Source organism: Fringilla coelebs (genome assembly GCF_963513975.1).
Source record: "Fringilla coelebs genome assembly, chromosome: 2".
Taxonomy (NCBI): Eukaryota; Metazoa; Chordata; class Aves; order Passeriformes; family Fringillidae; genus Fringilla; species Fringilla coelebs.
Window position 1 is genome coordinate 89,503,125 of NC_140029.1, and position 13,310 is coordinate 89,516,434.

General features: G+C 45.2%; 1 protein-coding gene across 2 annotated transcripts; it reads right to left on the reverse strand.

Annotated features, from left to right (window-relative positions):
* Positions 1–574: 574 nt before the first annotated feature.
* C1S (complement C1s) lies at positions 575–9,110 on the reverse strand. Of its 2 annotated transcripts, none has more exons than XM_084226621.1 (12): positions 8,954–9,110; positions 8,445–8,509; positions 7,828–8,032; positions 6,559–6,736; positions 6,187–6,312; positions 5,331–5,530; positions 4,952–5,099; positions 4,596–4,711; positions 4,297–4,375; positions 3,905–4,042; positions 3,355–3,429; positions 575–1,821 (listed from the first exon to the last, which is right to left on the reverse strand). In XM_084226621.1, the coding sequence occupies exons 2-12, from the start codon at positions 8,447–8,449 to the stop codon at positions 1,028–1,030; spliced, it is 2,064 nt and encodes a 687-aa protein (XP_084082747.1). In that variant the 5' UTR covers positions 8,450–8,509; positions 8,954–9,110; the 3' UTR covers positions 575–1,027. The 2 variants fall into 2 exon arrangements, with proteins under 2 accessions (XP_084082747.1, XP_084082748.1); XM_084226622.1 differs by having other exon boundaries at positions 8,445–8,522.
* Between the last annotated feature and the right edge of the window lie 4,200 nt (positions 9,111–13,310).

Consider the following 13,310-nt stretch of genomic DNA (forward strand, 5'->3'; position numbering starts at 1 on the left):
TCCAGTGCTGACCCACATGCTAGGAAAAAGCCCAGCTGGAAATTAAAGTATCTGAGTACAGCAGTTACATACCCCCTCCTAGCTTCTTCCTCTTCAAGCTGAACAAACCCAGTCTTTCAGTATATGCCATCTGTACCACTTCCCTGACCATCTCAGGGATAAGAGTCTGTGAATGTTATAGGACTTTTCAGAGCAGAAAATACCTCTAACACATGTCAGGAAATATTCCTTCCCTGAATCAAGAGAAGGTAGGTAAAAAAAAAAAAAAAAAAGCACCCAAGGAGAGGTGAATGAAATTCTTTTGAATGTCTGTTCTATGCAGCTTAATTCAGAAGTCTGAAGTCGTCATTGCTGGTAATGGTTGATGAGTGAGATGAAACCATCTCAGAAGAATTTTATAAAGACTCTGGTAGACAGGTGAGGTACTACAAGTTTCAGCTTGATGAAAGCTTGCAGGGTCAAAATATGATTAGACACTTGATTTAGGGAGTTTCAAGGAGAACCAGGTCTAGACTGAGAAGAAGAAAGGCATTACAGATACAATAGCACACTGCACAAAAGGCATTTTGGACATTCTTTAATGCTGTTAGATATTCTGAACAGGTCAGGAAATACATAAATCAGAAACCAGGCTCTGAACCTTCCATGGGAACCAACCATTATTCTCTCTCGTCTTCATTGAAACCTCCCTGTCAGGTTTCAATGGGGCACAGCTAGGTCTTTTCCAAGTGGGAAAAAATAGGATAGAAAAAAATGAAAGGAAGCAGAAGGAGTCTCTTTTATTCAGAATAATGTCTTCCTCTGACGCTACTATGAGTGGAAGAAGGAGAATTTCCCTTCCTCCCAGACATGATGACAGTGGGAGAAACAGGTCCATACTCCTGGCTCTCCCCTCAGCACAGACAGGAGGAGTTACAATGTGTTGTACATGTTGCCCATTGGATACACAGAGCACGCAGTGTCACAGCCAGCCCGAACAGGCAGCCGTCACACTTGGAAAGGGTGACGGCGCTGAAAGGACCAGCAGCTATTTCTGCCGGGCTTCCTCACCCTCGTGCTGCCTCATGGTCTCCCTGATCCAGTCCAAGTACCGCACCACCTTGGTGTAAAGGCCAAAGGTGCCGCACTTTGGCCCCCAGGAGATGAGCCCCGCCACATAGTACCGGGTGGCATTCAGAGGGTCCTGGATGGCATAGGCGCCACCGCTGTCCCCCTGGCAGCTGTCCTTGCCGCCGCCGGCACAGATCATATTGTCCGTGAACACGTAAACGACGGAACTATCAAAGTTGTCTGGTTTCTCAGAGCGGCACTTGTCCATGTTCACCACGGGAATCTGGGCCTTGAAAAGATCAGCAGGGAGCCTTCCTTTCTCTCTCCGGCCCCATCCAGCAATGTAGCCCAGAGTGCCTTCTTCCAGCTCATATTCAGGCGACTTACCAGGAAGGCAGATGGGTGAGATGTCTGGACCCATCTTCACGGGATCCCTCAGCTTCAGTAGCGCAATATCATTATCAAAATCGACCCTGCTTTCTGCAGCCTGCTCCTTCCAACCAGGATGGATGAATGAAGCTGCTGGGATAAGCTTTTCAGCTTCTTGTGTCAGGAAATCTCTACGAACATTGATTACCCCAGCATACATGGTGGGCTTGTCATATCCCTCCAGCACGTGAGCTGCAGTCATCACCCATCTGTCAGAGATGAGCACTCCGCTTGCTCTGGGGTTATTGAAATACACCTGCCAGGGAAAGTTCCCCTTTTCTGCACGGGTGCCTCCAAAGATCCTCCCTGTGTCTCGGATGGGATTGCTAGGCACCCCACAGACTAGAAAGAAAAGAAAGAAAGGTGGGAGAAACACAAGATGGGAGAATTAGCAGTTACAAACTGGGAGTTCTTTAGTACTGCTAAAAAGCCCACAGTCCCCTCCTTCCTTGTGTCCTCTCAATAACTTTGGAATCTGAGTAACCATGTTTGTATTTTATGCCACAGAGTTTGCAATTAGTATTTACAGAGCAATCAAAGAAAATTTTAGAAAAAGTACTATCAACACTCAATTTAGATTTAAAATGCTCATTCTCAAATTCAGTTTTCTGGAAAGCAGTTGTCACCCTGACACTATGTCAAAGCTTGCAATTTAATTGCCTGCTAGTTGGCATTTTTCCTTTGCTGAATTATGCTCTTTAGATGAAGGGATTATCTTTGAAAAAATACTTGTTTGATTTCTTAGAAATATGACACTGATCTTTAAATATATATTTTTTTGTTTGGTTTGGTTGGGGTTTTTTGTTGGGTTTTTTTGTTTGATTGCTTGTTTGTTTTTGTTGGGTTTGGTTTGGTTTGGTTTTTTGTGAACTCCAGATACTCTCATGTTAAAAGTTCAGGTTTGTCACTGATGTTTTAACATTTTGCCTCTCCATTCTATAAGTATGTAAAATCTTAAGCAGTAGGGGATCTTATCTGTGGGTCTTCTGGGTGCAGAGATGCTCCATGCTTTTTTGAGCAAAATGCTCAGTAACATTCTGCAGAATGTTAATAATAAGGACATAAATAAGACTGGTCATTCTGACATTGCTAGGAAACTGATTTCTTATCACATCGCCTTGTTTGCATTGAATCCTTAGTTAGAAAATCAGAGATTAAGGGACTATAGCCAGCAGATAGCTTCTAATTTGCATGAAGCAGAATTTGTTAAAGAATTTCACATAATCATAGGAAGATTTATGCTGGAAAGTACTTCTCAGTGCCTTTAGCCCAACCTATTCCTTCCTAACTGCCCTCCCCCCTGCCCTCCTAACTCCAGAGCCAGGTTACTCAGGGGCTTTGACAGGTAACTTCTGCTCATCTCCCAAGGCAGTGACTAGCCAGCCTCTCTGGACAGCAGTTCCAGTGCTCTGGAGGAGCATTTTTCCTTAGATACAATCAGAATCTCCTTTGTTGCAGCCTGAGCCTGTCATTGCCTTTTATTACTGTGTCCCACTGAGACGAATTTGGCTTCATATGGTTTGTAGCCTCCTCTTGGGTAGTAAATTCCCTGAGCTTTATCTTTCAGTTTGCCTTTCTTACTGCATACTTGTATAATCCAAACCACTGTCTAAATTGTGACTGGACTTTTAAGAGAGTTGAATCTCCTCCACCTGGACCTTGTACTTTGCCAGTGAGGATCAGGGGCTTTGAAGGAGTGAACAGGCATCATGTACAGCTAGGGCAAGTCATGCTGCCTCCTGTACGAGGGTAAACTGAGCAGTACACAGGGTTTAAAATTCTCTCTATTGGCTGGAAGTTAAGAAAAGAAAAATACAGAGATGAAAGAGGCAGTGTTCTTCATATGCTGCATGTACATACAATATTTGGTAGTACCTGGGACACATTTTGGTAGCTTTGTTCCCATCTCTTCATTGACCCATTCTCCACTGGCTGAGCACCGATATACCGCTTGGAAAGCACGAGAGAAAAAAGAGCTCCATGAGGACACAATCAAGATAAACACACAGTAAATAACACTACTGTATATGATACATCAACCTTCTTATTTCCAAAGCAAGCACAGCTTGGAAAACATTGCTGTTATCTCCCTACCAGGGTGCCTTTATCCCTTTTTGGGAGAAACCTCCTGTAACAGATTTCTTGAGCCCTTTACTTTTCCACCAGAACTCTGTGCTACGTGTGACAAAAACCTGCATGGTTCACTCACAAGGCAAACAGAGAGAGGACTTGCTAATGCATTTAAGGTCAACAGCCCAGGCATTGTTAGAGTGTATTAAACACAGAGGCAACACTAAACTACAGCCTGCAACCCCACACCAGTCTTGACCTGACAGCACAAAATCCCAGCCCCATGACGGTGCCAGAACCACTTCTTGGGCCTTTAACCCAAGGAATATGACAGTGCAGCAGAGGCAATGCTCACCATGCCCTTTGTTTTCCAGGGTGTAATAGGGTACCTCACAGTCGTAGCGGACAGCAGCTGGATACAGAGGCTCCTGGAGCTCGGAGATGTATGAGGCTTGGGCATTGTCAACAGGAGGGGGATCACCACAGTTCACAGCTGTAGAGAAGAAACAAAAAAGGATCAAATACAATCAAAGGAGCGCCCTCACTCAACAATGTGATTATTTTGTATGACAGGGAACCACTCTGCTTCTCTAATCCCTGTACAGTCATGCAGGATCACTTTCTCTGCCCCTTCAGCATGCTCACATCCCAGTATTTCAGCATCCTCCTAACCTGGAGATACAGTGGATCTAGAGCCTAAACACCCACTGCAATTCCCTTCCCACAATACAAACACAGGTCACTTACGAACACAGCTCAAATGGGAGTTGCTCCATCCACCATTTTCCTGACAGCTGGAGAGAAAACTTGTGATGCTATCTCGTTGCTAGGAAATAAAATATATGACCCATGTAAGTCTCTGGACATGAAATACATCTGACACAGGTGCTCCAGTGGAGGGGCCTCAAAATGCTGCAGTGGCTGGAAGAGGATTCCTTTTACTACTGCTGTGTTGAAAACTTTGGGTTCCCAAAAGTACTCAGGACCCCTGATGGAAATGTTGCTGAGCAGGCCAGAGGGGACATATGCTTTTTTATTTCACTTACCCTCACAATTTCGTAGCCTTCCACACAGGTCACCTTCACAATGTCCTTTAAGATATACCTGTCCTTCTTTGGGTCAAGAACAGAGTTGGAGATGACACTCGTGGGACAGGTTACAGCTTTGAAAAGATAGGTGGAAATCAGTGATAAACCGGTTTGAGATTCACTCTTCTTCCAGCTCCCAACCTCTTTCTCCCCAGTGATGTTTTTCCCCTAGTAAACAGGCATACCCTTACTCAGTACCAGCAGCTGTGAAGTTGTGAACATGTTACCATGTTGTTGTGCCACCAATGTGACCTGGGACAAATACTGTCCCTACCTCATCAGCAGAGGGAACACATTCCCAAGCGTTTACTCACGGTCCCCATAGTAGCGTATTTTCCAGCCTTTGTGTTGTATGCCCTGGTCTGTCTGGAAGATTATGTCAAGAATGTTGTTCTTGGTTTTGATTTCAGAAGGGAATTTGCTGCCACAATAGGGACCGAAATGTTGTTTTCCAGAGACAATCTGGGAAAATACCAAATAAGAATAAATGAGAAATGCCAAACGTATTGAGAGAGCAATTAAAATATTAAAATACACACTCCATGCATACCTATTCAAATGTATTCCCACAAACTCCAAAAGACAACACAACTGAAAACAAAGTTAAGCAGTACCAAAGTGTTCTAAATATGAGGAGATTGATGGGAGAGTCAGAGTACCCTGACTCCTAAGCTCCCTAAGCTGCACACCTACAGTTAAGCTGTCGTGGCAGATCCCGTTGGAGTCGGCTGGCTCCACGTCGAAGTCGCCGCTGCGAATGGTCAGCACCACGGAGTAGCCCGGGCTCAGAGCCACTCGGTAGTCACACCGAGAGTTCTCCGGGTACTGGCTGGGATAGTTGGGGCTGGCAATCTCCCCTGTTGGCTCAGTGAAGACATTTCCACTGCAGTTCACTAGGAATGAGGAAGGAACATGAGTAGGATTCAGGAGGGAAACAGTCCACGTGTGCACCTGACAAGCTCTCCCTCTTCCACCACATTCCCAGTCTGCCCAGCTACCTGCCATAACCATTGCAGTCACAACATTGCATCTTCCCAAAAAACTTAAGCCAGGGCCACTCTCTATCCAGTTAGCCAGGGACTTTAACTCCTTTTTACCCTCCACCTGAGGTTTAGACCTTTCCTCATGCTCAGGTCCACATATTATACTCCTTTCAACATGCACCATTTGTGACCTTGCAACTTTTTGGTTCAAGCCAAGCAGGCCCTTGGCAGTTTTTTTGTCCTTATGGAACTTCCCTGTTTTGTCAGAGATTTAAAGATTCACAGATAGCAATATGCCAAGAAGGTTTTCCATCATCATATTTAAAGACAGTCATTCAGTAGTTCCTTAATTTTCTTTACACAGAAATAGAAATAGAATTGTTAAGAATATGTTAGTAGAAATGCCTCAAACCACTGTCTACTGCAGGTCAGATTTGCACTGGGATGGGTTTTTTCTCCCAAAATATACCTGTCACAAATGGCTGAGAAGGTTGATAAAGTCTTCCAAGTGCAATATCTTACTAGGCCTAAGTTGCTGTTGACCACAGGTCATGCACATTTCTTACCTCCACAAGTTTTGTTATCTTCATAGAGGAAATAATCCGGTGGACAGCTACAGAAGTAACCTCCGATATAATTATTACAGTAATGACTGCAGGGTTCATCCACAAAATCCATGCACTCATCCAGATCTGCAAGTGTGAAAAGAAGAATCAGCAAAATTAGGAGAGGGCCCTGAAAGCAGAAGAAAATGAAGCAAACACTGATGGACAACAAGGAAGAGGCATCTCTAAGACAGTATTCATACTGGCCATACTGGAATGCAGCTCTGACTGCTGGGATCTCTTTAAGGCATTTCTGCAAGAAAAACTCTTCTTGTCACCTTTCCTCCCAAACTGGACATAACAGAGATTCAGAGGAGGCTGTTTTCACCTTACCCACAGCAACGTAGTAGGCAGCAAAACCAGTGAAACGCTCCTCATTGGAAAAGTCTGACTGGAATGTTATAGTGAGGGTGTTGTAAGGGACACGAAATTCCTCCACAATCCTGGAGCCACGGGCACGAGGTTTCTTCTGCCCACAAAGCACACCTTCGACATAGCCACGAGACAGGATCTGCAGAAGAATTCAGAGACACCTCACCTTGCTACTGCAACATGTGGAATTACCAGCGCTTGAGTCTTTCAGCTTTTGGGTGCTCAGGTGCAGCCGAGTGGAGCCCCTAGACAGCCAGTTTCATGATATTCATAAGACACTTGAAGAGTGCTCCCTCCTACTGTCTTCCCAGTGAAATACTTGCCTTAATTTCTCAGACACAAATTAATCCACAGTGTTTGCTGTTAACATCCTTTCTGCAGGCCCACTTGTCCAAAAACAAAAATCACCAAAACAGTATTTCAAAGCAGCAAAACCAACCATGACAGTCCAGAGTGCAGCCTAACAGGCTCATTGGTTTGTTGCAAAAGGACACAGGTCACTACAGAGCACACTCATCCTTCTGTGCCACCTTGGTCCTCCTCAAAGGCGTCCTGATGCTGCACTTGGCCTTACTGCCCCTGATCACACAGAGCTATGGCAGGACAGGATGGTCTTGTTTCTGTATGTTTGTGTGGAAGTGCTTGATCTTTTGTGCCTTGTGGGACAACACAGAGAAGAGCTGGCTCTAAGAAATCTGTGGTTCATGGATCATAAAAAAACTGTGGTGCAGGGGACCACAGCACTTTATCTGAATGGCCACTATCCCTACACAGATAGATTGTTTTTAACCTCCATCCTTTCCAATCAATTTCCGTTTGCAATAAATCATCTACATCCGCTCATCGATTAATTCCAAATAATTTCAGACACAGACAACTATTGCCCTAGGTCTTCTTACACCTACACTTCAAGGGCTAGGAATATGCCTTGCAATAGAGATGTGTCAGTGATGGCTAAGAAGACTTTTCCTAAGAATATGGAGGAACATGGGATGGGGGCAGAAATGGGACACTCAGCTGGCAGACAACACTCACTCGGTTATAAAGCAAACTTGAGCTGATTTCATGACTGCTAGTGGAGACATAACCAGTCATTGGGACTTCTTGGAGCTCAGAACAGGAAGGCTGTGCATAACTCCTCTCCCAGCTCTGAGCTTTGTGCACAGCTTTGCTGTTCTGTGCTCTAACCTGCCTTCTTGTCTTTTTCTCACTCAAGGACACAGACAGTACCTTCACAAAGTCATATTCGCAGTCCTGCGATGGTTCGAGATCCAGATGTGTGAAATAGAGGTGAATACCATATCCCAGAGGGACCTGGATGTGCCAAGTTTCATTGGCAAAATTGGGATATGCCTGAGGATAATTGGGTGACAAGATCTCTCCATACATAGAGGCCGCGTCAGCCCAGACAGGGAGACAGAAGAAGAGCAGGGACCTGAGGAAAGAGAAGGGAAGGTGACATGGCAGTAGTGTTCTTCATTTTTATATGTGCACAGCCCCAGTGAACAGCTAGACTTTGGCTGCACATGGCATGCAGCAGAGCTCCTGGCTCCCGAGTTTCAAAGGCCAGCACTGTGGCTCTGTGGGGCTTGTCCTTCTCCTGCAGCTTCTCACACAGGAGTACAACCTCAGTCATGCTCTCTGTTTGTCTCAGTCTCTGTAGGAGCTGGAAAAGCTGCAGGAGCTGAACACAGGGATCATAAATGCTCTTCCTTACTCATTGCCCTGTTCTGGAGATTATTTGGGCTATAGATACATTCAGATTTGAAAATCAGTAGAGTCTTATAGGGCAAACATATGATTTATAGAATACAATTACTAATAAGCCTTGAGATTTAATAACTCACCACATCTGGAAAAAGCAGTTCTTCCTTTCTGAAAACCTTCAGGAATTGGACTTTGGAGTTATGCTCTGGGACAAAAAACTGTGATTGGTTAATGTTGCCTGCATGTCCGTGTGTCTGCTAAGCATTTTGAAAACCCTAAACCCCCACCCCAGAGAGACTAGGTCAACGTTTTGCATGAGAAGCAAATTTATATCTCTGGCCCTTCCTGCACAGAGCAAACCCAAGCATCAAGAAGGGAGGCTGAGATCCATAAGGACAAAATCTCTGTCTTGGTACTCAGGAGTGCTCTCCCCTTATGACCACCAGTGAATCCAGACACCACGCTGGTGCACAGCAAATTAAGACAGAGAACACATCCCCCAGGAGTACCTAGCCCATTCTTCCCAGCACCTCAAAAATCATGCTAAGACCCTGGGGCTGGGAAGAACCTTGTCCTGACTCTTCCAGCTGTCAGACAACGACACTGGGAAATATCCTCCTTTCTCATTTATAACGCCTGCAAAATTTACCTGCTCTCCATAGTTCACGTCTGGTTTCCTTGTCTCTTCTCTTTTCTTTCTCTCTTTTTCCTTCCTGTGCACACCCTCCTCCAAACGCACCCAAAGCTGAGATTTGGGAAGGGAGCTCTAATTCGCAATATCGCAGCACCCTCTATCTGTGGGATGCGGCTTCCCAGCCTTCCCTCTAGCGTGAGATGCTGGCTTTGAAAGCTCTCGGCAGGAAGGGGAATTTCCAGAAAGGCTTGCACAATCCTGTTGGCTGAAGTTGCCGTAGGGAGCGCACCAGTCTGGCTGTATTTTCGGGAAATCAGGTGACTTTGGGGAAAAGGGAGGAGAGTAGGGTTTTCGACTGCCTTCCCTCTCCTCTTCGTTCCCCTCCCTTTTTAAAGTTGGGAACAACTTCCAAAGGGTGTAGAAAAGGGAGAATCCAATGTTTCTGCACAGAAAACCCTGTTTGATCATCATGTCCTGAGGTCACCTTGGTGGACCTCAGTCTTACTGCAACTTGATGGCCACAGGGCTGCTGCTACTGCTCCTCATTGGATGTTTCAGAAACCCCTTTTTAGGGGAAAAAAATAAAAGAAAAATAGTGGCCTATTCAAAGTTGTGCCTCTCTGAGGCTACCAGCAGGAAGAAACATGGCTTTGCTGGGTTCAGTATGGGGACACATTTAGAACTGGGAACACATAACTACATTTTTATTTATCTATTGAGCTTTGTGTAAGAAAGAGCATGTTCATCATGTTCATGTTCATCAGACTTAGCTCTGCAGCAAGATAGATCTAAGATCCTTGCAGGAAGGAGTCCAAAGACTTACACCAGGCAGGACGCTCAGCCCAGCCAGTGGCCACAAGCCAAGGCCAAAATACAAGCTAAAATATCTGTCACTAATACTCTAGAAACCCCCTCCTCCTCACAAATCAGCTGCACAGGGACCAGACTATAAATGAAAATTTAAAATTCCATTACAGCCTCTACCCTTTACAGCCAGCACAGCACACTCCAGAGCTTGTTTTAGACAGGAAAAAAAAAAACGCTTCAAGTCTCAACAGGCCATAGGCAAAGTGCATTAGCACAGCCTATCTGAAAGAGTCCTTTTTAATGTCAAGGGAGAGAAACACCTCCAGATGAATCATAACTGACTTCATTGTAGTCATGATAAAGGCTTTGCTGGAAGAACATGCCTAGTCTGTTTTCTTTGTCAAAATGAGAATGGAAAGAGAAAACAGAGTGTCATCTCCCTTCTGATGTCTCTTGGGAGCACAGCTCGATGTTTTGAACTGGAATTCTGAGAACAGGAAAACAGTGATGAAAGATACACAATAAATCTCAGGGAGATGTTTTCTCCTCTGAGCTGTGCAATGTAAAAACCCTGTCAGTGACTCTTCAAGCCACAATCATATTTGAAAATGGGCATGGTGGAAATGAAATGAGTGTGAACTGATATATTATGCATGTCATTTCATCACAAAGGAATTCTGTATTTTCATATAAATCTGACTCAACTCATCTGATTAATATGTGTATTAATATTCATAATTCTTTATAAATTAATTAAGAAATATGTATTATTAATCAATTAATTTCTATTAATTAAGAAAAAATTGCTGAAGATAGTTAAATAAAGAAGTAGTTGCATTTTATCTGGTCATGTATCTGTATAATGCTTACTATTTATGCAGAAGACTGGTAATATTGATATATTTACACTGAATATATATAACATTTTATTGCATTTTCTTAAATCTGCATTGCTTTTCAACTCTTAAGATGAAACAGTTAGATAATATATTTCACAATTTGCTACAGCTATGCCAAATAAGAGTTTAAAAGAGGCAAAAACATGTCATTAAGGTTAATAAGTGATAACGTTAAATTCACCAATGCAATATAATTCTGCTCAGAGGCACACACATTCTCTTAAATTCCTAAATTACATGACCACATACCACTTTTCCCAAATTGCATAAGACAACCCTTTTCTTAAAATGACTCAGAGTTGTGTAGCTGTAACCTTTCTGCCAGATGTTATGAAGCACAGCAGTGTTCCAGGTTTCATAAAATTACCATTTAAAACAGGCTTGACTGGCTTGTCTTCCCCCAGGAAGTTGGGGGAAAAAAGTTTTTCCCAAGTTCTTAAGAAAAGCCACACACATCTTCATCTGGAAACACTGAGTCAGAGCATTGGAAAAAAGGGCATAAACATCAAAAGAGAAAGCAACATTAACTAAGTGACTGAGGGAATATAAGTGGCAGGATATAGAAGTAAGAGGTAAAATATCCTCGATTTACCAAGACCTTGGCAGTAATTTGCCTGTTTCCCATTCTGGCAATAAGAGGGTTCTGTGGGTTTCTTGCACGCTGCACTTCCCACCTCCCTTGTGTGACCCAGGCCAGGTTTTTTTGCCAGTCATTAAACTGGGAGTCTTTGATAAACCCCAGGAAAGCGTGGCATGGCAGGTGTGTTCTGGCTCAGAACTGTTCAATACAATTCCCTGATTTCCACCTCTGCAAACACTGCCAGGGGGATTTTCACCAGTCTGTTCACTTCTTTTATTCCCTCCATCACTGAGTCTCATTGCAAAGCTTCCACCATCTCCCAGTAAAACCTGGGGCTTGGGAACACTCTGCTCAGTGCACTGAGATGCCTGCTGCCTTCTGACTTCCTTCCCCTACACCCTTGGGTGTTTCATCCATTACAGTAAAATATTCCTAAATATTTGTGCTTTCTTTCACTGAATTATGGAACGGTTTGGGTTGGAGGGGACCTTAAAGGTCATCTAGTTCCAACCCCCCTGCTATAGGCAGGGACATCTTCCACTGACCACGGAGAGGCTCAGAGCTCCATCCAGCCTGTCCTTGGACACTCCCAGGAATAGGGGCATCCACATCAGGGCAGCAAGTGCCAGTGCCTCACCATCATCATAGTGAAGAATTTCCTCCTAATATCCAATCTAAACTTATTTTTCCTCAGGTTAAGGCCATTCCACCTTGTCCTAACACTATTTGCCCTTGTAAGAAGTCCCTTTCCAGCTCTCCTGCGGCCCCTTTAGGCGCTGGAAGGTGCTATGGTGAGGAAGGACCCTTCTTTTCTTCAGGCTGGGCATTCTCGATTCTCTCAGCCTCGAAACCACTTGACTGTAAACTGCCGCGGCGACATTCCCGCGGCAGGAGAACCCGCCGGTTCCCGCGGACTGAAGTCGCGCCTCGCCGGTCCCGGCGGCACCGAGAGGCGGCAGCAGAGACGGGCGGGCCCCGCCGAGTCCCGGCCCCGGGAGTGCCTCCCGGCCCCAGAATGGGAGCCGGAGAGTGACTTCCCGGACCAATCTGGGTAACACCTCCTGATCCCGGCACGGAGTGTCCGAGCCCACCCGCCGCGACCGGGGCCACGACCTGCGGCTCCCCCGCTTCGCGGAGCGGGGCTCGGGAACGGAGCAGGCGGTGCCTGCGAAACGGGGTCTGGCGTCGCACAGGACAAGACAAGACGGCTCGAGCTCGCCAAGGTTTAGGTTGGATATTAAGAGAAATTTCTTCTCGGAAAGAGTGATGGAGCATTGGAACAGGCTGCCCAGGGAAATGGTGGGATCACCATCCCTGGAAGTGTGCAGAATATGTGTAGGTGTGGTGCTTAGGGACATGGTTTAGCAATGGACCTGGCAGCGCCGGGTTAATGGCTGGACTCAATATTCTTAGAGGATTTTTCCAGCCCTAATGATTCTATGATTTATTTTTTCAGTAATCTTCACACTGAAAAGGTGACACGATTTCAAGCATACTATTCCTTTCCTGCCTCCAACATCCACCAGATTCCTGTTTCTCCATCTCTCTGTTTTGTCATTCACCCATTCGTGTCCTTTTTTCCCCACTGGCTCCACAGCCACCAATTCCAATTTCCTCCTTCTAATGAAAACTTATTTTCATGTCCCTCCCTGCCTGCTATTCCAAGAAGTCTCTCTTCTCCCTCTATACTTCATCTCTTGCTAATGGTTATTTTTCTCCCCACCCTCTCTGTGCTTTTTCCTTGACATGGTTGTTGACAGCTGCAGACTTCTGTTATATTTAATTTTATTCTGACTCTGGTTTTTCCAGTATCTTCTTCCTCCCCATCAGTGTTCAACCCTAATCCCACTGCCCACACAGACACCTTGCCCCAAGTAGCCAGCTCCTCTCCCATGGCCATTTTTATCAGGATAGGCTCCTGCACCTGCCTGGGAGAAGAGGTACTGTCAAGGCAGGGCACAACATTCCTGTTCCAGCTCCTCAGCACACAAGAAATGGTCCTGGAAGGAAAGTCTTGCAGGAGCTCTTGGAGAAGCATCTGGCGTCTTGTGGCCCTGGTGGGTGGGAAAGCTGCATGGAGGCACTG

Coding starts and splice junctions, on each gene's coding strand:
- C1S (XM_084226621.1), bottom strand. Junction 6,313..6,558: donor TGCCTACTACGTTGCTGTGG/GTAAGGTGAAAA, acceptor TCACACTTGCAG/ATCTGGATGAGTGCATGGAT. Junction 4,043..4,296: donor CTCCCATTTGAGCTGTGTTC/GTAAGTGACCTG, acceptor TCTTCTCTACAG/CTGTGAACTGTGGTGATCCC.